This window comes from Heterodontus francisci, chromosome 19 (genome assembly GCF_036365525.1).
Source record: "Heterodontus francisci isolate sHetFra1 chromosome 19, sHetFra1.hap1, whole genome shotgun sequence".
In the NCBI taxonomy this organism is placed as follows: domain Eukaryota; kingdom Metazoa; phylum Chordata; class Chondrichthyes; order Heterodontiformes; family Heterodontidae; genus Heterodontus; species Heterodontus francisci.
The window spans coordinates 7,871,336-7,894,297 of NC_090389.1; the positions used below are offsets into that span (position 1 = coordinate 7,871,336).

Consider the following 22,962-nt stretch of genomic DNA (forward strand, 5'->3'; position numbering starts at 1 on the left):
CCTCATTACAGTCCTGGTCCAAACATGTCAAATGAGCTGAATTCAGGGGTGAGGTGAAAGTTACTACCCTTGACATCAAGGCAGCATTTGACCAAGTGTGGCATCAATGAGCCTTAGTAAAAGTGAAGTCAATGGGCATCAGGGAAAATCTCCCCACTGGCTCCACTGGCGTCAGACCTAGCACAAAGGAAGATGGTTGTGGTTATTGGAGGCCAATCATCTCAGCCCCCAGGACATCGCTACAGGAGTTCCCCAGGGTAGTGTCCTAGGGCCAACCATCTTCAACGTCTTCATCAATGACCTTCTCTCCATCATAAGATCAGAAGTGGGTTTGCACAGTGTTCAGTTCCATTCCCATGTTCTCAAATAATGAAGCCCACATGCAGCAAGACCTGAACAATATTCAGGCTTGGGTTGATATGTGGTAAGTAACATTCATGTCACACAAATGCCAGGCAATGACCATCTTGGAGAAGACTAGGTCTAACCGCCTCCCCTTGGTATTCATTGCCAGATCTGGCTAGACCCCTAAAAGCATCTTTAGGCTATGCATTCCATCACTAAAACTACACACTATTCAAAAATTATTCAGGAAAGTTATAGTGACACCCAGCCTCTCTTGTCCAGCACTAACTGTCTTCTTAAACCACTCTCCCCTGCTTCCTTTATACTCCCTTCCAATAATAATTGCAATGTGCTCATGAACTTTTTTGTTACGAAGATTGAGACCATCTGATCAACTGCCTCTGCTGCCTCCCTCTCTCTCCGGACCTCCAGGCCTAACTTCCTCTAAGGATCGATTTGGCATCCAGCTTTGTTTTTTTCTTTTATCTCCCTACATGCCCTTTCCGAGCACATCTTGCCCGAGAAACCTACCTCTTTCTCTCTAGATTCTATTCCTACTAAACTGCTGACCACTGAACTTCCTTACCTGGCTGCCATGTTAACTGATATGTTAACTGTTTTCTCTCCTCAAGTTCTTTCCTCCTCTCTTTCAAATCTGCTGTCATTACTCCTCTCCTCAAAAAAAGCAACCCTTGACCCTTCCATCCTTGCAAACTACCACCTCATCTCGAACCTCCCTTATCTCTCCAAAGTCCTTGAATGCGTTGTTGCCTCGCAAATCCTTGGTTGAATCTCTCCAGTCAGGTTTCTGCCCCCATTATAGTAACGAAACAGTTCTTTACGAAAGCCACAAATGAGAGTCTGTGTGACTGTGACAAAGATAAGCTATCTCACCTCGTCCTCCAAGACCTGTCTGCAGCCTTTGAAACAGTTGACCTCAAAGTTCTGCTCCAACGACTCTCCACCAGGGTCTGGCTGGATGGGACTGCACTTGCCTGGTTTCATTTGTATCTATCCTGTTGTAGCCAGAGAATCACCTGCAATGGCTTTTCTTCTGACTCCTGCATCATTACCTGTGGTGTAGATAATCAAAGATCTATCCTTGGCCCCAACCTTTTTCTCATCTACATGCTTCTCCTCGTGACATCATCCAAACTCATGGTGCCAGATTCTATATGCATGCTGACGATACCCAGGTCTATCTCTCTTCCACCTCTCTTGACCCCTCCTCTGTTTCTAAATTATCCAACATCAAGTATTGATGAGCAGGAATTTCTTCCAATTAAATATTGAGAAGACAGAAGCCATTGTCTTTGGCCCCCATCACAAATTCCATTCCTTCACCACTGACTCCGTCGCTCTCCCTGGCAAAAGTCTGAGGCTGAACCAGACTGTTCACAACCTTGGTGTTACAGCTGATCCTGAGGTGAGCTTCTGACCACATATCCAGACCATCACCAAGGCTACCTATTTTCACCTCCATAATGTTGCCCAACTTTGTCCTTGCCTCAGCTTATCTGCTGCTGAAACTCTTATAGATTGTTAGCTTTTGTTACCTCCAGACTTGATTATTCTAACAGTCCTGGCTGGGCTCCCATATTTTACCCTCTGTAAACTTAATTCAAAAAGCTGCTGCATGTTCCTAACTCTCACCCATCTCCCCGTGCTCACTGATTTACTTTGGCTTCAGTTTATGCAATATTATGATTTTAAAATTCTCATCCCTGTTTTCAAATCACTCCATGGCCTTGCCCTCCTCACCCCACCCCTCACCATCTCTCTAGTTTGTTCCAGCCCTACAACGCCCTTGGATCTCCACACTCTGCAAATGCTGGCTCTTGAGCATTCGGGATTTTAATCACGCCACCATTGGCAGCATGCCTTCAGTTCTGGAGTTCCCTTCCTATATCGCTCCACCTCTCTTTCCTCCTTCAAGATGTTCCTTAACACCTACCTCTTTGACCAAGCTTTTGGTCATCTGGCCTACTATCGCCTTATGTAGCTCGGTGTCAAGTTTTGTTCCATGACATTCTTGTAAAGTGCCTTGGGACATTTTATTATGTTAAAGGTGCCATAGAAATGCAAGATTTTGTTGTTGCTACTACCATCATTGAATCCTGAATCAACATCCTGGGGGTTACCATTGACTAGGAACGTAACTGGATCAACCCTATGAATACTGTGGCTGCAAGAGCAGGTTAGAGGTTGGGAATCCTGAACCAAGTAACTCACCTCCTGTCTCCCCAATGCCTGTCCACCATCTACAAGGCAGAAGTCAGGAGTGTGATGGAATACTCTCTTCCGGCCTGCATAAGTGCAGCTCCAACAACACTCAAGGAGCTCAACACCATCTAGGACAAAGCCGCCCACTTGATTGGCCCCCATCCGCCACTTCCAACATTCACTCCCTCTACCACCAACGGACAGTGACCACAGTGTCTATAAGATGCACTGCAGCAACTTGCCAAGACTTCCTCGACGGCACTTCCTCACCCGCGACATCTACCACCTAGATGGACAAGGGCAGCAGACTCATAGAAACACCACCACTTGCGAGTTCCCCTTCAAGTCACACACCATCCTGACTTGGAAATATATCAGCCTTCCTTTACCCTTGCTGGGTCAAAATCCTGGAACTTGCTCCCTAACAGCACTCTTGAGTACCTACGCCGGGGCTGAACTGATTTGTTTCATTTTCCCTCCGACTGCAGTGATTCAAGAAGGCAGCTCACCACCACCTTCTCAAGGGCAATTAGTGATGGCCAATATATGCTGGCCTTGCCAGTGATGTCCACATCCAGCGAACAAATGAAGAAAAAGGTCACTGGAACCCCCTCACACCAGCTCACCGGAAGCCCCTCACACCAGGCTTCTTTGGAGATGGGCTAATGTTAGGAGTGCTCTGTGAAGATGCTTAATGACAGGATACATCGCACCTCAGCTTGGATCAGTTTGCTTCGGTCGCACTGACTACAGGTTAGCTTCTCTGCCACCACAAAGAGAAGGTTGGTGTTGGCTAATCTTTGTGCATGGTAAAACCTGTGACAAAACAGAAAGGTTTACTGACAGTCTACAGCTGTTGCACCGATACAGCTGCATGTGAAAGCTGGCCCAGAGGCTTACCAACATGGAACAAAACCAATTCTCACACGATCTTTGTCACATTCAAAACCTGAGCAATCTTTGAGACAATTTAAAATAAAAAGGTTGTAAACTGGTGACAGCTTCATTCTCAGAGAGGCAGAAGTAGCACAACAAAATAATTTTCTTTAATTAAAAGAAATATCATTCGGATGTCTTGACTTGTGAAGTACTTTTCCTGCTTTAATGATCAGCAAAGCTCCTTACTAATCTACCACACCAGGTTGTACTGACTCATGGGCTGGGACACAAATTGGACCCTTGTTGTAAGATAGTCCTTAAACTGTAGCCTTAAAACTGAGTGGTCATTGCAGCAAAGTAGCTTCTCTGCACAGGTTTCAGGGTAACAACATCAAGATGCAGCCCTGACGTTATGGAGGAGTAATTTTCCCATCCATGGGCCATGACTGCATTCACCTTTTCCTTTTGACATTTTTCTCCCCTTCCAATTGAGTGTTGGGAGGATATTTGACGTCGGGGCATCACAGCCAAACCCAATCCTACTCTCACTTGATATTCATATACACGCACTTGACTTTCCCTATCCCTCTCTCAGCCTAGAAGCACTGCAGCCAACTGCAGCATTCTTATTCTGACCTCAGTTGAGATCAGTTAACTTAGCACAGATGAGTAGTCGAACCTGGGATTTTCTGGCCAGTCAAGCTCAATTATACCAGCTGGTGCCTTTACTCATTAGGCCAGAGGGGAAGCTAAAACTATTTCACTGATGTGACTTATCTTCACATTAGGTTTGGTTCAATGGGAGTTGCCATTGATGGTTCCCTTGTGTCAGTTGCCAACCTGGAACAGTTGCTGCAGTCAATTAAGTTGCTGTAGGATCTACTGTTGTTGCCAAAGTAGTATTGTGTCTGCTTGGTGACACAGCTCGTCTCTTTCAGTTCAACACCGTCTGCTAATGTATCATCTAGTAACAAAAGAACAGGGAGAATAAATAGAGAATCATGTAGGCAGCCGGTTCACATAACCTACCCAGAAACATCATTAGCAGTAAATGGTATGGAGTAATGGAGCAGAATTAATATTTTGTTGATAAGATCTAAAGTCTGAACTTGCTGCCACATTTGTAGTGATCAGGACCTGGCCTGTATTTCCAGGTTCAGTGTCCCAGTCACTCTCCTGGCTCCAGCCTGTCCTCTGACAGGGGACGCATTGTCAGGCAAGAGGCCTCCAGCAGCAACAATGTGATTGGGCTTTTTGAGTTTGCTGTCCAAGAAGAAATAGACACCACAACACCACCAACCCCCAACCCACTACTGCCTGCACCCACTCCCCACCCCCCCAACCCAACTATCTTCCTCACGGTGGTTATCATCGGGCTGATGTCCTTTGGGTTCTGCATGTATGCTGCCCCTTACCTCTTCAATTGGAGAAGGGTTGAATGCAGGGCTTATGGCCCACCTATTCAGGGTGACCCACCAGTGATACAAGAAGAAATTGAAGCAGGAGGGATGGGAATGCCTGCTCCCCTCTCAACTGCGTAGCAGCCCTTAGCACTCTGACCCTCCCTGTCCTCCTCAGGAATCCCTAGGAACCACATCGCATTGTAAAGGCATCAATCGTGGAATAAGTGCTCGCTGACTATAAATCCAAGGAATATGGGCCCATTGTGTGTGAACCATGTGCCACATGTAGCAACTGGTGTGAGTAAAAAATAATCACGTGACATGAATCAACCAACAGATCTGGATCGTGACATCAGTACAGAGATGCTGTAAGAGAAACATCACCAACTTCCAGCCTAATTTAATATGCAGGGAAGCAGTGTGTTATGGTGGAGATTCAAATTGGGGACATAAGTTGGTGTGTGTATCTGAAGGAGCAGTGAACGGGGCTGAACTGATTTGTTTCATTTTCCCTCCTAAATAGCACCTCCCTTGAAGAGACACACCAGAGACTCATACCTGTTTGGAAGCTCAGCTGTAAGGTAAGAGTGTACAACAACTGCTGCAATAAAGACCTGGGGAATTAAATCAAAGCACAAATATTAAATGGAGGTCTGACCCATGAACATTTCTGTTAATAATAGAAATTGAACACCCATCTCCAAAAGTGAAGCATTATCTCCTGGAGCTACAGTGTTTTAACTGTGAAATGCAGTTTGGTGACTCTGCTCTGCCCACATTTAATTTGCTAAAAACAGCACCAACATCACCCAATGTGAAATCCATTGTGGGAGTGGCCTTTTCATGAATTTACATTGGGAAACCTTTCCTCTCAACCCAAGTAACACGTAGAAGGTGGTGAATAAGGTACTCCTTCCAAAGGCCCATGTGCGATCCACAGCGAATGTGATTCCAGCCAATTAAATGCCAGGTTTTTCACTGGAAAAGGAATGAGTACACAACAAACCAAAGACTGACAGGAAAAATTGTAATGGAAAAATGGGTGATCTTTGAGGAGGAGATGTTTCAGGTACAGGCTAGATACATTTCAACAAGGGTGAAAGGTAAAGGGAACCAAAGCCAGGGCTCCTTGGATGACAAGGAAGTTACAGAATATGATGAAACAGAAAAAGAGGATATATGATGCATGCCAGGTGATTTCTTCAAGCAAGAACAAAGCCAAATACAATAAGTTGAGAAGGGAAGTGACAAGGAAAATAAGACTGGCAAAGAGAGAATATGAGAATAGAATGGCAGTTAACATAAAATGTATCCAAAATTCAGAAAACAGCGAGTTGTGGAAAATGGTTATTTTTCAGACTGGAGAATGGTAGATGGTGGTGTTCCCCAAGGGTCAGTGCTAGGAGCACAGCCCTTTTGATATCTATAAATAATTTAGATATTGGAATAAAGAGTAAAATTTTACAGTTTGCTGATGATACCAAATTTGCGGGGTGTGGTAAACAGTGAGGATGATACTAATCGACTGCAACAGGACATAGATAGGCTAGCAAAATGGAAGGACAAGTGGCAGATGGAATTTAATACAGAGAAGTATGAGATGATGCATTTTTGCAGAAGGGAGAGTAGAGGCAATATAGACTTAATGGGGCAGTTCTAGAGAGTGTACTGGGATAGAGGGACCTGGGGGTTCAAGTGCATAGATCTTTAAAGGTGGCAGGAAATATTGAGAGAGTAGTTAGCAAAGCATATGGGATCTTGGGCTTTATAAATAGAGGTATTGAGTACAAAAGCAGGGAAGTTATGCTGAACATTTTTGAAGCTCTGGTTAGGCCATAACTAAATTATTACATCCAATTCTGGTCACAACACTCCAGGAAGGATGTCAGGGTCCTTGAGAGAGTGCAAAGGAGATTTACCAGAATGGTTCCAAGGATGAGGGATTTTAGCTACAGATTAGGCTGGAGAAGCTGGGGTTGTTCTCCTTGCAGCAAAGGAGATTGAGGGGAGATTTGATAGAGGTGTACAAGAACATGACAGGCTGAGAAAAGAAAGCTATTCTAACTGGCCAATGGGACAAGGACTAAGGGACACAAATTTAAGGTTTTGGGAAAGAGATACAGAGGGGAATGAGAGGAAGAATTTTTTTACACACTGATTGGTAATGACCTGGAACTCACTGCCTGTGAGAGTGGTGGAAGTGGAGACGATGAATGATTTCAAAAGGAAATTGGATGGGCACTTGAAGGAAATAGACTTGCAGGGCTACAAGGATAGAATGGGGGAATGGGTCTGACTGGATGGCTCTACAGAGAGCCGGCATGGACTCAATGGGCCAAACGGTCTCCTGTGCTGTTAAGACTCTATGCCTCGATGACCCTAGAATGGAAGTGTTGAAACTTCTGTCCCCAAAGATCTTTTGCGAAGATCTGGAATGAAATCGGGTAACAGGTTCTCACTATGAAGATGGAAAATTGCAGCTCAGTGAAAGGCAGATATTGTTTCAATTATAAATTTTTAAAGATAAACTTGTTAATGCAAAGCACAAGTAGGAGATAAGACTCATTCATCCTATTATGACCCTGGTTGTGCCTTCGACTCAGTCACACAACCAGGATCACTGCCACACCCCAATGTTACACACACATAGGTACAACACAGACTCATTCTGACTGCACACAAGCTATGATGTCAGATAGCACTGAGGTGTAGCACAAATTATCTAGTGTTGTAGTGTTTTGAAATACATACATACATACATACATACGAACATATGAATTAGGAGCAGAAATAGGTCACTCAGCATTCAATAAGATCATGGCTGATCTGACTGTAACCTCGATTCCATATTCCCGCCTACCCCTGATAATCTATCACCCACTTACTTATCAAGAATTGATCTACCTCTGCCTTAAAAATATTCAAAGACTCTGCTTCCACCACCTTTTGGGAAGAGAGTTCCAAAGACTCACAACCCTCTGAGAGAAAAAAATTCTTCTCATCTCTGTCTTAAATGGGCGACCCCTTATTTTTATTTTTTAATTGCAATTGCATTGTGTACTCCAAAGGCTGCTGTAGAAGACACATGCCAGCAAAGAAGAAGTGAAACTAAGACAGAACAAAAGAGAAGCCTTTGTGTTCAGCCTGCAGTCTTTGTCTCTCTGTCTTTGCCTCATATTTTATACTAAACTCGGCTAAACCTCACTCAAGTCCCGAGGACATCACATTTTAGATCACCTATAGGGCTTCTCACATTCCCTTTGTGGTAAGACAATGTTAAAGATATGAGCGCTATCTTACCACGCAGCAGCTGAGCTCCACCATGCCAGGTTCAGCAAATCGGCAACTGTAGGCTGAAAATATGAAGCACAGGTCAGAGATTTTCATCAATTGAGTGATACAGCTCCACCCTTTCTGTACCCTTAAAGAGCAAAGTTCTGATCAACATGTGGACTTAGTGGAATATATTTTTCCGAAACTCTTGGCTAAAGGACAAGAAACAGAGAGTAGTGGTGAACAGTTATTTTTCCAGCCAGAGGAAGGCATACATTGGAGTTCCCAGGGCTCGGTACTAGGCCCACTGCTTTTCATGATATATATGAATGATTTGACCTTGGGTGTACAGACACTTAAAATTTCAAATTTGCAGATGACACAAAACTTGGAAGTATTGGGGAGCGTGGTGATAGATTTCAAGAGAACATAGACAGGCTGGTGAAATGGGCTGACACGTGGCAGATGAAATTTAACACAGAGAAGTGCAAAGTGATACATTTTGGTAGGAAGAAAGAGGAGAGGCAGTATAAAGTAAAGGGTGCAATTCTGAAGTGATGCAGGAACAGAGAAACCGAGGAGTATATATGCACAAATCATCGGAGGTGGCAGCGCGGGTTGAGAAAGTGGTTAAAAAAGCAAACGGGATCCTGGGCTTTACAAACAGATGTATAGAGTACAAAAGCAAGGAAGTTAGGGTGAACCTTGATAAAACACAGGTTCGGCCACAACTAGAGAGTTGTGTCCAATTCTGGGCACTGCACTTTAGCAAGGATGTGAAGGCCTTAGTGAGGGTACAGAAAAGATTTACAAGAATAGTTCCAGGGAGGAGGGACTACAGTTAGGTGAATAAATTGGAGAATCTGGGGTTGTTCTCCTTACAGAAGAGGAGGTTGAGAGGAGATTTGATAGAGGTGCTCAAAATCATGGGGGTCTGGATAGAGTAGATAGGGAGAAAGTGTTCCTATTGGCAGGATCCAGAACCAGAGGTGATTGCCAAAAGAACCAAAGGCAACACAAGAAAATTGTTTTACACAGTGTGTGGTAGAGGCCTGCTACCTGACTTGAACCCAACGGAACCTAACAACATGTGTCGGGTTCGGGTCAGGTCGGGCCCACCTTCAGGGTACGACATTCAGGCTCGGGTTGGGCCGAGCTGAGTCCAGGTAGAGTTGGGTCGGGTCAGGCCGGACACACAGGGTAAGTGCTCTGCTGGTAAGTATTAAAAATGAAAAACTTACCTGAACTGGGAGTCTGGGACAAAACTGAGTCTGCGCAGTGAGCGAGTGATGTCACTATGACGTCAACGCGCATGCGCCGCAGCTTCTTGCAGGTTCGGTATCAGGAAGGTAAGTAAACGGATGGTCGGGTCGGGCAGAGTCGGGGCGGGTTCGGATCAGGTCGGGGCAAAATCAGAGGGACTCAAGCCGGGTCAGGCTCCGGTCCGCTGTGGTTCGGGCCGGGTTCTTTTTCCCGACCTAAAGCAGGCCTCTGGTGTGTGGCTAGGATTTGGAATACACTGCCTGAAAGTGTGGTGGAGGCAGATTCAATCATGGCTTTCCAAAGGGAATTGGTAACCACCTGAGAAGAAAAATTTGCAGACTGCAGGGAAAGGGTAAGGGAGTGGGCTAGCTAAATTGCTCTTGCAAAGAGCCAGCATGGACTCAATGGTCCGAATGGTCTTATTCTGTGCTGTAACTGTCATATGAATCTATGATCCCTCCTTTTACCATTGTCCATTGTTATTTTTCTTTCCAATCTATTATTTTGCACTGTCTATATATCTCTCAATCATTATGTTAAACCTTATTATATTGTGATGACTACTCTCTAGATGTTCTCACACATTTACCTCTCTTATCTGCTCTGGTTTATTTCCCATTATTGTAGCATTGCTTTCTCCCTTGCTAAGCTTCTCACAAAGTGGGTGGAATTTTGAAATGATAGTCCCAGTCGAAATGGTGGGACCTGTAACAGGTCAAGAGCCTGTTGGAATCTGCAGTGGGCTTTGCAGTGGCTCTTTAACTGAGCCATGGTATTAGCATCCCACTTCTGGGTTTTCCAATCAATCAGAGAGGGCGGGCAGGATGACATACTGAATCTATCAAAGGAATGATTTCTAATTAAAGAGACCCCGGCAGGGGTTAGAATGGCTGACCTGGACTTTGATTCCTGAGGCTATAGCAACCATAAGAATGGACAGGAGACCTGGAAGGCTGCTCTTTGGATTTCCTACTCTTACCTGGAGGTCCGGCCGTGGGATCTGAGGGACTGGTGAGCTGATGTTTGTCGAGGATGGGAAGAGGAGACGAGACTCTCAAACTAAGAAGGCCTGCATGGAAGAGGCCAAGGAAGTCAGAAAAAAGAGTGTGGTTCCTCCAACCTGGAGACGGTGCACCAAGAGGATCAAGGACCTCAGGAGGGCAGGAAAGGTGATTGGCATCACACCTTCAGGTGCCAAGATCCAAACACTGCCTTTCCCATCATTCACCTGCACAACACTCCTCAGGGCAACTCATGTTTCAGCTCCACTCATTCTCTACAGGCAACTCCCCATATCCCCATCTGGAGAGCAGTGACACTCACCCTCACCTTTGCGTCCTCTCGCACTTATACCTCACAGCTACCCTCCACAAATGTCCTTTCCTCCTCTCCACACAATCTATTTCTAACACTCACAACTCTCTGCTTTCTCTCCTTGCAGGAGAAGAGAGCGCATGACTTCAGGGAGAGCTGGACACCCAGATCTGGGGGAGCGGGTGCCCTCCAGTGACAGCCACCTTGTCGGCCACGGACAATGCAAGCCCACCTGGTCCATTGGGACGGAGTTCTTGTCCCAGGAAGCTTCAGATATCAGCAGTGACCTGTTATGTGAGGCGAAGCCTCCTGAAACACCGATGCTCAGACGTGTCAAGAGAGCTGATGCTTTGCTGGTAGACCCCAAATTGGGGGATCTCGCTTCCTTCACGCTGGATCTCTGTGTCCATCCCCCTCTGCCCTGTGGAGCAGCATGTGGCTTAGGAGAAGGCAGCTGCTGGTATTGCTCCTACTGATGCTAGTACTGTTGGTGTTGCTGATGCTGCTCCTCCTGTTCCTCATCAAAGCTGCATAAGCTCTTCCTATGCCATGTAAAGGCTGACAGCAACAAAGCACAGATCAAGGTGTATGAAGTGCAAGACAAGTGAACTGACTTCCAAGGAGTTGGAAATCACCTGTTGAGCACTGAGAACACACTCTCAGAAGAAGTGCTGTGAGCACCAGCCTCTCAACTGTTCACTGTTCAAAGGCTTCCCAGCCTGCCAGTTTCACTGGAGAAGCATTCCCCGCTGTGCACTCACCTGGTTGACCATGGCGAGTTGCTGACAGCTTAGGAAATAAAAGCGCTGGCTGTTAAAGCCATAATGGTTGGTTAAAGCAGCAGTTAATTACTATTTGCATATTATAATCACTTATCCAACAGCTCCAAGGGGGTTCCCTGCTCACCTGCAAGCCTGCCTGTTTGAAATCCAGAGGTGGGCGGATGATGTCAGAATCCCGTCCCAACGTCACTTTTTGGGGATTTACATCCTGCATGAATCCACCTCCCCTTGGTCGTTAAAATTCTTCCCACTGAGTCAGGAAGGTGTCATGTACACACTGTAAAATGTCCATCCCCTTCTCTCCTTTCACTCCCTCTCCCTGCTAGTTTATTTGGGGGTGGCTGAACTCAAAGAACAAAGAACAGTACAGCACAGGAACAGGCCATTCGGCCCTCCAAGCCTGCGCCGATCTTGATGCCTGCTTAAACTAAAACCTTCTGCACTTCCGGGGTCCGTATCCCTCTAGTCCCATCCTATTCATGTATTTGTCAAGATGCCTCTTAAATGTCTCTATGGTACCTGCTTCCACCACCTCCCCCGGCAACAAGTTCCAGGCACTCACCACCCTCTGTGTAAAGAACTTGTCTCGCACATCCCCTCTAAACTTTGCCCCTCTGACCTTAAACCTATGTCCCCTAGGTTGATGGTCGGCACAGACTCGGTGGGCCGAAGGGCCTGTTTCAGTGCTGTATCTCTAAACTAAACTAAACAAAACTGACTCTTCCACCCTGGGAAAAAGCTTCTGACTATCCACTCTGTCCATGCCGCTTATAAATTTGTAAACCTCTATAAGATCGCACCTCCACCTCCGTAGTTCCAGTGAAAACAATCCGAATTTATCCAACCTCTCCTCATAGCTAATGCCCTCCAGACCAGGCAACATCCTGGTAAACCTCTTCTGTACCCTCTCCAAAGCCTCCACATCCTTCTGGTAGTGTGGCGACCAGAATTGCACGCAATATTCTAAGTGTAGCCTAACTAAAGTTCTGTACAGCTGTAACATGACTTGCCTATTTTTATACTCTATGCCCCGACCGATGAAGGCAAGCATGCCGTATGCCTTCTTGACTACCTTATCCACCTGCGTTGCCACTTTCAGTGACCTGTGTACCTGTATGCCCAGATCTCTCTGCCTGTCAATACTCCTAAGGGTTCTGCCATTTACTGTATACTTCCCACCTGCATTAGACCTTCCAAAATACATTACCTCACATTTGTCCGAATTAAACTCCATCTGCCATTTCTCCGCCCAAGTCTCCAACCGATCTATATCCTGCTGTATCCTCTGACAATCCTCATCACTGTCCGCAACTCCACCAACCTTTGTGCTGTCCGCAAACTTACTGATCAGACCAGCTACATTTTCCTCCAAATCATTTATATATACTACAAACAGCAAAGGTCCCAGCACTGATCCCTGTGGAACACCACTAGTCACATCCCTCCATTCAGAAAAGCACCCTTCCACTGCTACCCTCTGTCCTATATGACCGAGCCAGTTCTGTATCCATCTTGCCAGCTCACCTCTGATCCCATGTGACTTCACCTTTTGTATTAGTCTGCAATGAGGGACCTTGTCAAAGGCTTAACTGAAGTCCATATAGATAACATCCACTGCCCTTCCTTCATCAATCATCTTTGTCACTTCCTCAAAAAACTCAATCAAATTAGTGAGACACGACCGCCCCTTCACAAAACCATGCTGCCTCTCGCTAATAAGTCCATTTGTTTCCAAATGGGAGTAAATCCTGTTCCGAAGAATCCTCTCTAATAATTTCCCTACCACTGACATAAGGCTCACCGGCCTATAATTTCCTGGATTATCCTTACCACACTTCTTAAACAAAGGAACAACATTGGCTATTCTCCAGTCCTCTGGGACCTCACCTGTAGCCAATGAAGATTTCTGTCAAGGCCCCAGCAATTTCTTCCCTTGCCTCCCTCAGTATTCTGGGGTAGATCCCATCAGGCCCTGGGGACTTATCTACCTTAATGCTTTGCAAGACACCCAACACCTCTTCCTTTTTGATAGTGAGATGACTGAGACTATCTACATTCCCTTCCCTAGGCTCATCATCCACCAAGTCCTTCTCCTTGGTGAATACTGATGCAAAGTACTCATTTAGTACCTCGCCCATTACCTCTGGCTCCACACATAGATTCCCTTCTCTGTCCTTGAGTGGGCCAACCCTTTCCCTGGTTACCCTCTTGCTCTTTATATACATATAAAAAGACTTGGGATTTTCCTTAATCCTGTTTGCCAATGACTTCTCATAACCCCTTTTAGCCCTCCTGACTCCTTGCTTAAGTTCCTTCCTACTGTCTTTATATTCCTCAAGTGCTTCGTCTGTTCCTAGCCTTCCAGCCCTTTCGAATGCTTCCTTTTTCTTTTTGACAAGGCTCACAATATGCTGCGTTATCCAAGGTTCCCGAAACTTGCCAAACTTATCCTTCTTCCTCACAGGAACATGCCAGTCCTGGATTCTAATCAACTGACGTTTGAAAGACTCCCACATGTCAGATGTTGATTTACCCTCAAACAGCCGCCCCCAATCTAAATTCTTCAGTTCCTGCCTAATATTGTTATAATTAGCCTTCCCCCAATTTAGCACCTTCACCCGAGGACTACTCTTATCCTTATCTACAAGTACCTTAAAACTTATGGAATTATGGTCACTGTTCCCGAAATGCTCCCCCACTGAAACTTCGACCACCTGGCCGGGCTCATTCCCCAATACCAGGTCCAGTACGGCCCCATCCCTAGTTGGAAGTTAAAATCACCCACCACTACAACCTGTTACCTTTACATCTTTCCAAAATCTGTCTACATATCTGCTCCTCTCCCTCCCGCTGGCTGTTGGAAGGCCTGTAGTAAACCCCCAACATTGTGACTGCACCCTTCCTATTCCTGAGCTCCACCCATATTGTCTCGCTGCATGACCCCTCCGAGGTGTCCTCCCACAGTACAGCTGTGATATTCTCCTCAACCAGTAATGCAACTCCCCCACCCCTTTTACATCCCTCTCTATCCCGCCTGAAGCTTCTAAATCCTGGAACATTTAGCTGCCAATCCTGTCCTTCCCTCAACCAACTCCCCAGGATTATGAATTTTTTTTTAACTCCTTTCATATATTTATCTCCACGTTTCTCCCTCTACTTCCTTTTCACTATTTGTTGGTCCGTAGGATATGTCTAATAATGTGATCGATTCCTTCCTGTCCTTTATATCAATCCATATGGATTCTGTTTGTTAATTATGCTCTTTCTTACTCCTGCCATTGTTATTTCTGATTCACACAGTTCCACCACCATGCCTTCTTCTTACCCTATTATTTTGAAATACAATATAACTTGCAATATTTAACTGCCAATCCTGGTCCTGTCTGTAGCTATGCTTTCATTATTCCATCTATTTCTTCAGTTTTAATTAGTGCCCCCAATTTCTCCATCTTGTTGATTTTGCACTGTACATTGCTATACAGGAAAAGTAATATGCTCTTATTTTTCATTGTTCCTGCTTTATTTGTGATTTGTGTTTTATTATTACATCCCCTGAGTATTTACATTATCTTTATTGCTCTTTGCATTTGGAATTTTGCTCTTATACCATCTTTTACTGATCTTTAGGTTCGAATTACGTGGAACTGCAGCTCATTCAGCGACTGATATGTTTTGTAAAGGGAGACCCTGTAGAACATGTGTGATTAGCATGTGTGCCGGCTGATCAGTTTCATCCTGTCACATTTCTAAACAATCGCAGGAACAGAGAAAAGCTCATGGCTGCAAGGGCCCATGTGGCCATGTGCATCAGCTGTGGGACCCAAGATCTCCTTGGGTCACCAATTCTGCATGTATTCCTGTCGGGACAGCATATGACCTCCCACCTCCAACTGCCCAGTCAAACTGACTTTTTTCGCATCTCCAATATTTTTATAACGAATAAACAAAAGCTTTCAAAGAAAATGAGAAAGACACAACATATTTTAATGCCTCTGTGATTTTTCTCCTGGGTTGCAGACAGCAAGTAAACTTACAATAAAAATGGATCTGGGTGCAGCTCCCGTGTCAGTGTTAGGCGGTGGCCCACACACAGACTGATAGTCATAAGATTCCTTTCTTGTGTAGAATGAAGCATTGTAGAGTGCATTCATCAAACTGGGATCCACCTCACTGAAGAACATACCAATCTGAAGAAAAAAACAAAAAACAAAGCACATTTAGAAGTCTTTTCTGCATGACTGTTGACTCCAGGATTGCCACTATCAGCTCATCACTGACCACTGACAGCTCATCTGACATCAAGTTGTGTATGAGCTTTCTTCAACTTACAACTTCACCCTAATCCTGGTTCCAACGCCCTGCCTGACTGTTTGCTTAGGCTGGGCTCAAAGGGGTACAGCCACGATGTCCTGCTTTGACTAGAAGCTCAGCTTCAAACACCAAACTCTACCCATCAGCATGTCTGCTCTTTGCCCTGCTTCACCACGATTGAAACCTTCACACAGACATTCAACTCATCTAGACTTGACATCTCCAACATTCTCTCCATTTCCACCCCAAGCAAACTCCCACTTGACCAACCATCCTCCTTCTCCTGCATCAAAGTCCCACTTGCCCATCAGCCCAGTCCTTGCGCACCTGCCCCAATATTCAAAACTCATGACCTTGTGAAACTTCCTCCAAACCTTCATTTTTGATTATGCCATCGGTCACCTCCAATAATTATTCGGAATGTGCACGATCAGAAGAATCCACCCGGCCAGCTCAGAGTTCAAAAACAGAGCACAGCTCACTCTGCCAATTCTTCTCCCACTCCTTGTTTGGCTTCTTCCTCTAGTGCTCTAGTTGTTCACAGCATTAAAGGTATGAAATTAATTCAAGCTGTAGGTTGAGGAACCAGGGCGCAGAGTTATATGTCCAAGTACAAACTTTCACAACAACACTACCCTGGAGAGCACCATCTTTGACTAATTAATCAATTCTCAGTGGTTTGTCTAATGTGCACACCACACAGGGCTTCCTGACAGCTCTGTTAATTAATGAGTAACTAAACCAAATAGATTAGTGGGCCCAGGATTGGCCTGTACCTCACTTTTGAAATTCTTATCCTGGTGTTCAAATCCCACTATAACCTCACTTTTCTCTATATCTGTAGCCTCCTCCAACCCTACAACTCTCTGAGAACTCTGCATTCTGGCCTCCTGTGCATCCCCGATTTTCATTGTTCCACCATTAGTGACTGAGCCTTCAGCTGCTTCAGACCTAAACTCTGGAAGTCCCTCCCTGAACCTCACTGCCTCTCTACATCTCTTTCCTCCTTTAAAATGATTCGTAAAACCTACTTCTTTGACCAAATGAATAGGACGGGAATAGAGGGATACGAACCCCGGAAGTGCAGAAGGTTTTAGTTTAGACAGGCATCAAGATCGGCGCAGGCTTGGAGGGCCGAATGGCCTGTTCCTGTGCTGTACTGTTCTTTGTTCTTTTTCAAACTTTTGATCACTTGTCCTAATGTCTCCTTATATAGCTCGGTGTCAATGTTTTGATAGTAACGCTCCTGTGAAATGCCCTGGGCTGCTTTACTATGTTAAAGGTGCTATATCAATGCAAGTAGTGGTTCCACTGAGTTATTGATCTCTAGTATGGAAGCACATAAGAATTACAAGCCAAAACTGGCCAACGTCCATCTAATTCACCTTCCACCATTCCAGGAGTCGCATGATACAACGCTAGTACAGTTGTTGACGAATTAGTTTACAACAGATCCAGACAAAACATGAGGAAAACCCCAGTGTTGGAGAGCTTTGGGAAGCACAGGTCCAAAGTTACCAGCTGCTAACAAGCATGCTATCCAACTGTGATGTCTCAAACTAGAAACAGCGCAAGATTTATGGCACAGAAGGAGGCCATTCAGCTCATTGTGTTCATGCCAGCTGAAAAGGAACCATCCAGTCTAATCCCACCTTCCAACCTTGGTCCATAGCCCTGTAGGTTATGGCACCTCAAATGCACAGCCAAGTGTTTTTAAAATGGGATGAGGGTTTCTGCCTCTACCACCCTTTCAAGCAGTGAGTTCCAGACCACCACCACCCTCTGGGTGAAAAATATTACTTCGCAACTCCCCACTAATCCTTCCACCAACTACTTTAAATCTATTTATATTGAAATGATTTGTTTTTATTTTATTTATTTTTTATTTAGAGATGCAGCACTGAAACAGGCCCTTCGGCCCACCGAGTCTGTACCAACCAACAACCACCCATTTATACTAATCCTACATTAACCCCATATTCCCGACCACATCCCCATCATTCCCCTACCTGCACTAGGGGTAATGCATAATGGCCAATTTACCTATCATCCTAAAAGTCTTTGGCTGAGGGAGGAAATCAGAGCACCCGGCGGAAACCCACGCGGTCACAGAGAGAACTTGCAAACTCTGAACAGGCAGTACCCAGAACTGAACCCGGGTCGCTGGAGCTGTGCGGCTGCAGTGCTAACCACTGTGCCACCCACTGATTTGTGAGTGAGTTTAAGATTTTAACCCTCTAAACTGGGGCAGTAATTTAAACGGATACTGGAAGATATAAGTATTGCATTAAATTTATAGCTTTAGTAGTTAAATTACTGAATATAACTACAGATAACAGTTAAGTGATATTTCGAAACTTGAAACCTAATTAATTAAATAAAACACAGCAAATATGGCCGGGCAGGTGATGTGTTGCAGCTGTAGTTTGTGGGAACTGGTGGACACTAGTGTGATTCATGGCAACCACATGTACAGTAATTGTCTGCAGCTCAAGGAAGTTTAGCTCAGAGTTGATGAGCTGGAGTCTGAGATTCCGATGTGGCAATGCATCAAGGAGGTGGAAAGATACCTGGTCACTTTGTTCCAAGAGGCAGTCACACACCTTAGGCTAGGTACTTTTGATTTGGTCTGTGGTCAGGGACAGGAGAGTGTGACCGCGAGTGGAGCAGGTATGGGGACCCAGAAGGTAGCATGGAGCAGCATCAGCCCCTGAAATTGTCCAACAGGTTCGACATTCTTGCCGCTTGTGTGGACGAGAGCTGGGACTGCAGGGCGGATGAGTGAATTGACCATGGCATCGTGATGCAGTGTGTTAATCTGTTAATTGTCCATCAATGATTTGATTATATGCAGGTGAAGGGTGTTAATTGGAGTCCTAGTTGAGCACTTATAAGCAAACACTCACTGAGACTGGTGCAGGATTTGAGTGAGGAACGATATGTTTGTAATCCTTTTACTCTACAATAAATGTGAAACTGAGTAAACAAAGGCTCTAGAATTCTCCTTCCATAACAAGCCTCCTGGAGTTTATTATGGTAACAGTGGACGGTTGCCTAAAGCTGAAGGTTGGAAACTAGGAATTTGTTTTTGCATAGAAAACTAAAATCTCACTGGCTATTGTGGAAAATATGGCAGAAAGCAAGTGTAAATTGTCAGGGTATGATTACCCTCCGATGTTCTCTGAGTCTGAATCATATGACCAGTGGAAGAATGAAGTGGATATGTGGACACAGGTTACATCTCAACCAAAGAGGAAACAGGTATGGCCTTGGCATTGTCACTTCCAACCAAAAGTAAAATCAGAAGTAAAGTGTTTTGTGAACTGGATGCTCATCAGTTGGATACTGATGAAGGGTTGGATCTTCTATTAGAATGCTTGGATGAAATTTACAAGAAAGATGACCTATTGAATGTGTATCAGGCATGGTCAAACTTTGATAGATTTTGGAAAACAGATGGTTATTCAATGGAGGAATATATCACGGACTTTAACATACTGTATAGAAGATTGAGGAAATTCAATTTGGAGATCCCTGGTTCAGTGCTAGCTTTTAAATTGCTAGCCTGTGCTAGAGTGTCGCATATGGACAGGCTCCTGGTTCTAACTGGGGTTCAGTTCTTGGACAAAGACTCCCTGTTGGATCAAATGTCTGCTGCCTTGAAGAAATTCCTGTGAAACAGACATTTCCTGCAGCCCTGGTAGAACAAACAGGGCATTCTGTGGTGACACAAAGAACGGAAGACTCAATGTTTACTACATTTCGAAATGATCCAGATACTGAAAGCAGGCATAGGTACAATGGAAGAGTTAAAGACAGGAAGAGTGAGGACAAAAGCACCTTTAGCAGGTCTGACTATTACAGTGGAAGACAGAATTGGAACAGCAATCATAGGCGAATGAATCCCAGGAATGCCCAAGCAACAATTAATAGGTGCTTCAAATGTGACTCAAAGTATCATTATGCAATGAACTGCCCTAAGCGGAGGGGCAGAGTCCTTGAAATAAAACATGACACAGAAAATTCTGAGGCAGAAAAGGACGATACTGATGAACTTGAACAGATTCTACGAGTAACAAGGAGTTTTATTCCTGTGATGAATGTGTTAGTTGTGGATTCGTTCAACTGTGCTGTGTTAGATAGTGCTTGTACGTCAACAGTATGTGGAGCTAATTGGTTATAGTTTTATCTGGATCTTGGAGTGGGGGAGAAAGATCCAGTTGTTGTGATACATGTGGGTACCAACGGCATAGGCAGCACTAAGAAAGACATTCTGCTGAGAGTGTATGAGCAACTAGGGACTAAATTAAAAAGCAATAAACAGGGTGGCACAGTGGTTAGCACTGCAGCCTCACAGCTCCAGCGACCCGGGTTCAATTCTGGGTACTGCCTGTGTGGAGTTTGCAAGTTCTCCCTGTGTCTGCGTGGGTTTTCTCCGGGTGCTCCGGTTTCCTCCCACAAGCCAAAAGACTTGCAGGTTGGTAGGTAAATTGGCCATTATAAATTGCCCCTAGTATAGGTAGGTGGTAGGGACATGTGGGAATGTGGTAGGAATATGGGATTAGTGTAGGATTAGTATAAATGGGTGGTTGATGGTTGGCACAGACTCGGTGGGCCGAAGGGCCTGTTTCAGTGCTGTATCTCTAAAAAGTAAAAAAAAAACTGCAAAGGTAATAATCTCTGGATTACGACCCGAGCCTCAAGAAAATTGGCATAGGGTAAATAAGATCAGAGAGCTGAATGGCTCAAAGATTGGTGTGGGAGAAGTGGGTTTCAATTAATGGGGCACTGGGACCACTACTGGGGAAAGAGGGATGGTCTTCAACTGAACCGCGCTGGGACCAGTGTCCTGGTGAGTCGTATAACTAGGGGTGTAGAGAAGGCTTTAAACTAAATAGTGGGGGCGGGGGGGCGGAGGGCTCATGTGAGGGGAGATTTGAAAACTTAAAGAGGAAAGACAAGGCAATAGTGCATGGTAGTGATGCAGGTAATAGTAACCAGAGTGTGACAGGAAGGAACAGAGTGTACAAAAATAGCAGTGCACCAACAAATATAGTCAGAGTAGGGAAAAATAGCTTTTAAAATAACAGGGGAAGGAAGATTTGGCTGAAGGGAGATTTAGAAATCCAAAGATAAAAGTTGCGGCAATAGAAAAGTATATTGATGCGGGCAAAGACAAGCTGAGTGGGACAGGCAGGGACAGAGAGATTAACAGTAAAAGGTCCTTGCAGGGAATAGGAGTACAAAAATAAAATTGAAGTCACTTTATCTGAATGCACGGAGCATCTGCAATAAGATATATGAACTAGTGGCACAAATAGGGATAAATGGTTTAGATCTAATCACCATTACAGAGACATGGGGCTGGAATTTGTTCCTAGCCTGACGCCAGGTTCCGAGTTGGGGTGGACCAGAGAATCAGAGCAGCAGCGACCACCAAGGAACCCAATGCCGGGATTGCCGGATCCGATCTTCCCGGCGGGGCTGGATAGACCAATTGAGACCCTATTGATGACCAATTAAGTGCCACTTCCAGCAGCTGCGGGGTGGGGGGGGGGGGGGGGGGGGCCACTGCCGCGTGTGGAGGACAGCTTTGAAAATGAGGTGCCCTCCCTGTGGGCTTGGTGGGGGTGGGGGGAGGTCCCTCATGGGCAATTCGTGGCCCATGGAGGACCTCCACTGGGAACCACTGTACCCACCAGGAGCCCCGTCTCCCTGGATCGGACGCCAACTTCCCCCACCCCCCCAACGGGGCCTTCCGGTCTGGCCCCAGGGACGCCGCCTCACCTAACTCGGGTCCAGGGCTCCAACACTGGGCCTGGGTCCAAGTCCTCTGCAGTTCGGGCTGAGGCCATTGCTCCCTGTGGTGCTGCTGATACTATTGAGTTGCCAGCCCTGTGATTGGCCGGCAGCTCTTGGGGGCGGGATCACCGTCCCGATTAAGTGTTTAAAGGGATGGGAATCCCACCTCCTTCAACTTTGACAGCCAAAGACTGGAGAATAGCTCCAGGAGCCCAAAAAGGATCCACTAGCAAACAGTAATCGTAATACCATTGAATTCCATGTTAAGTTTGAAAGTGACATACTCCAATCACAAACAAGAATCTTAAATTTAAAGCCAAATACTTAGGTATGAGGGGAGAGCTGGCAAAGGTTGTTTGGGTAAATAGACTAAAAGGTAATGGTAAATAAATGGTGGGAAACATTTAAAGAAACAGTACAAAACGTTCGACAAAAATACATTCCATTGAAAAACAAAAACCCAGCAAGAAAGATCCATCAGTGGCTCACTCAGGAGGTTAAGGATAGTATTAGATGAAAATAAGAGGCTTACAATGTTGCAAAGAACAGTAGTAAGTCTGAGAATTGGGAGTGTTTTAGAAACCAGCAAAAGGCCACCAAAAAGTTGATAAAAAAGGAAAAAAATAGAATGAGTATCAACTAGACAGGAATATAAAAACACATTGTAAGAGCTTTTACAAGTATATAAAAAGGAAGAGAGTAGCTAAAGTAAATGTTGGTCCCTTAGAAGCAGAGACAGGAGACATTATCATGGCAAATGAGGAAATAGCAGAGACACTAAACAAATATTTTGTGTCTGTCTTCACAATAGAAGTCACAAGTTACATACCAAAAATAGAGGGCAACCTAGGGGCTAATAAGTATGTGGAAATTACAGTAATTTTACATCAGCAGAGAAAAAGTACTGGAGAAACTCAAGGGACTAAAATCCAATAAATCCCCTGGACCTGATGGCTTAAATCCTAAACTTCTAAAAGAGATTGCAGAGATAGTGGATGCGCTGGCTATGATTTTCTAAAGTTCCCTAGATTCTGGAATGGTCCCAGCAAATTGGAAGTAACACCGCAATTCAAGAAGGGAGGCAGAGAGATAACAGGGAACTAAAGGCCAGTTAGCCTGACATCAGTCATCAGGAAAGTGTTGGAATCTATTATTAAGGAAATATTAACAATGCACTTAGAAAAGTATAGTCTGATTAGAACAAGTCAACATGGTTTTAAGAAAAGGAAATCTTGTTTGACGGATTTATTAGAGGTTTTTGAAGATGTAATTAGTAGGATAGATAAGGAGGAACCAGTAGATGTAGTACAATAGGATTTCCAAAAGGCATTCGATAAGATGCTACTCAAAACGTTAATACACAAGAT

At 44.9% G+C, this 22,962-nt stretch overlaps 1 protein-coding gene across 7 annotated transcripts in view; it reads right to left on the reverse strand.

Moving 5' to 3' along the window:
• Positions 1-22,962, reverse strand: part of cacna2d2a (calcium channel, voltage-dependent, alpha 2/delta subunit 2a) — a 1,382,174-nt gene that overhangs the window by 114,075 nt on the left and 1,245,137 nt on the right. For 5 of the 7 annotated variants that reach the window (XM_068051351.1, XM_068051350.1, XM_068051349.1 and 2 more), the window contains 5 exons: positions 15,517-15,669; positions 8,151-8,203; positions 5,409-5,464; positions 4,288-4,411; positions 3,275-3,384 (listed from right to left, as the gene is read on the reverse strand). In XM_068051351.1, coding sequence (XP_067907452.1) covers positions 3,275-3,384; positions 4,288-4,411; positions 5,409-5,464; positions 8,151-8,203; positions 15,517-15,669 — 496 coding nt within the window. The remainder of the gene's footprint in view (positions 1-3,274; positions 3,385-4,287; positions 4,412-5,408; positions 5,465-8,150; positions 8,204-15,516; positions 15,670-22,962) is intronic. The other 2 variants (XM_068051353.1, XM_068051352.1) reach the window with 1 other exon arrangement.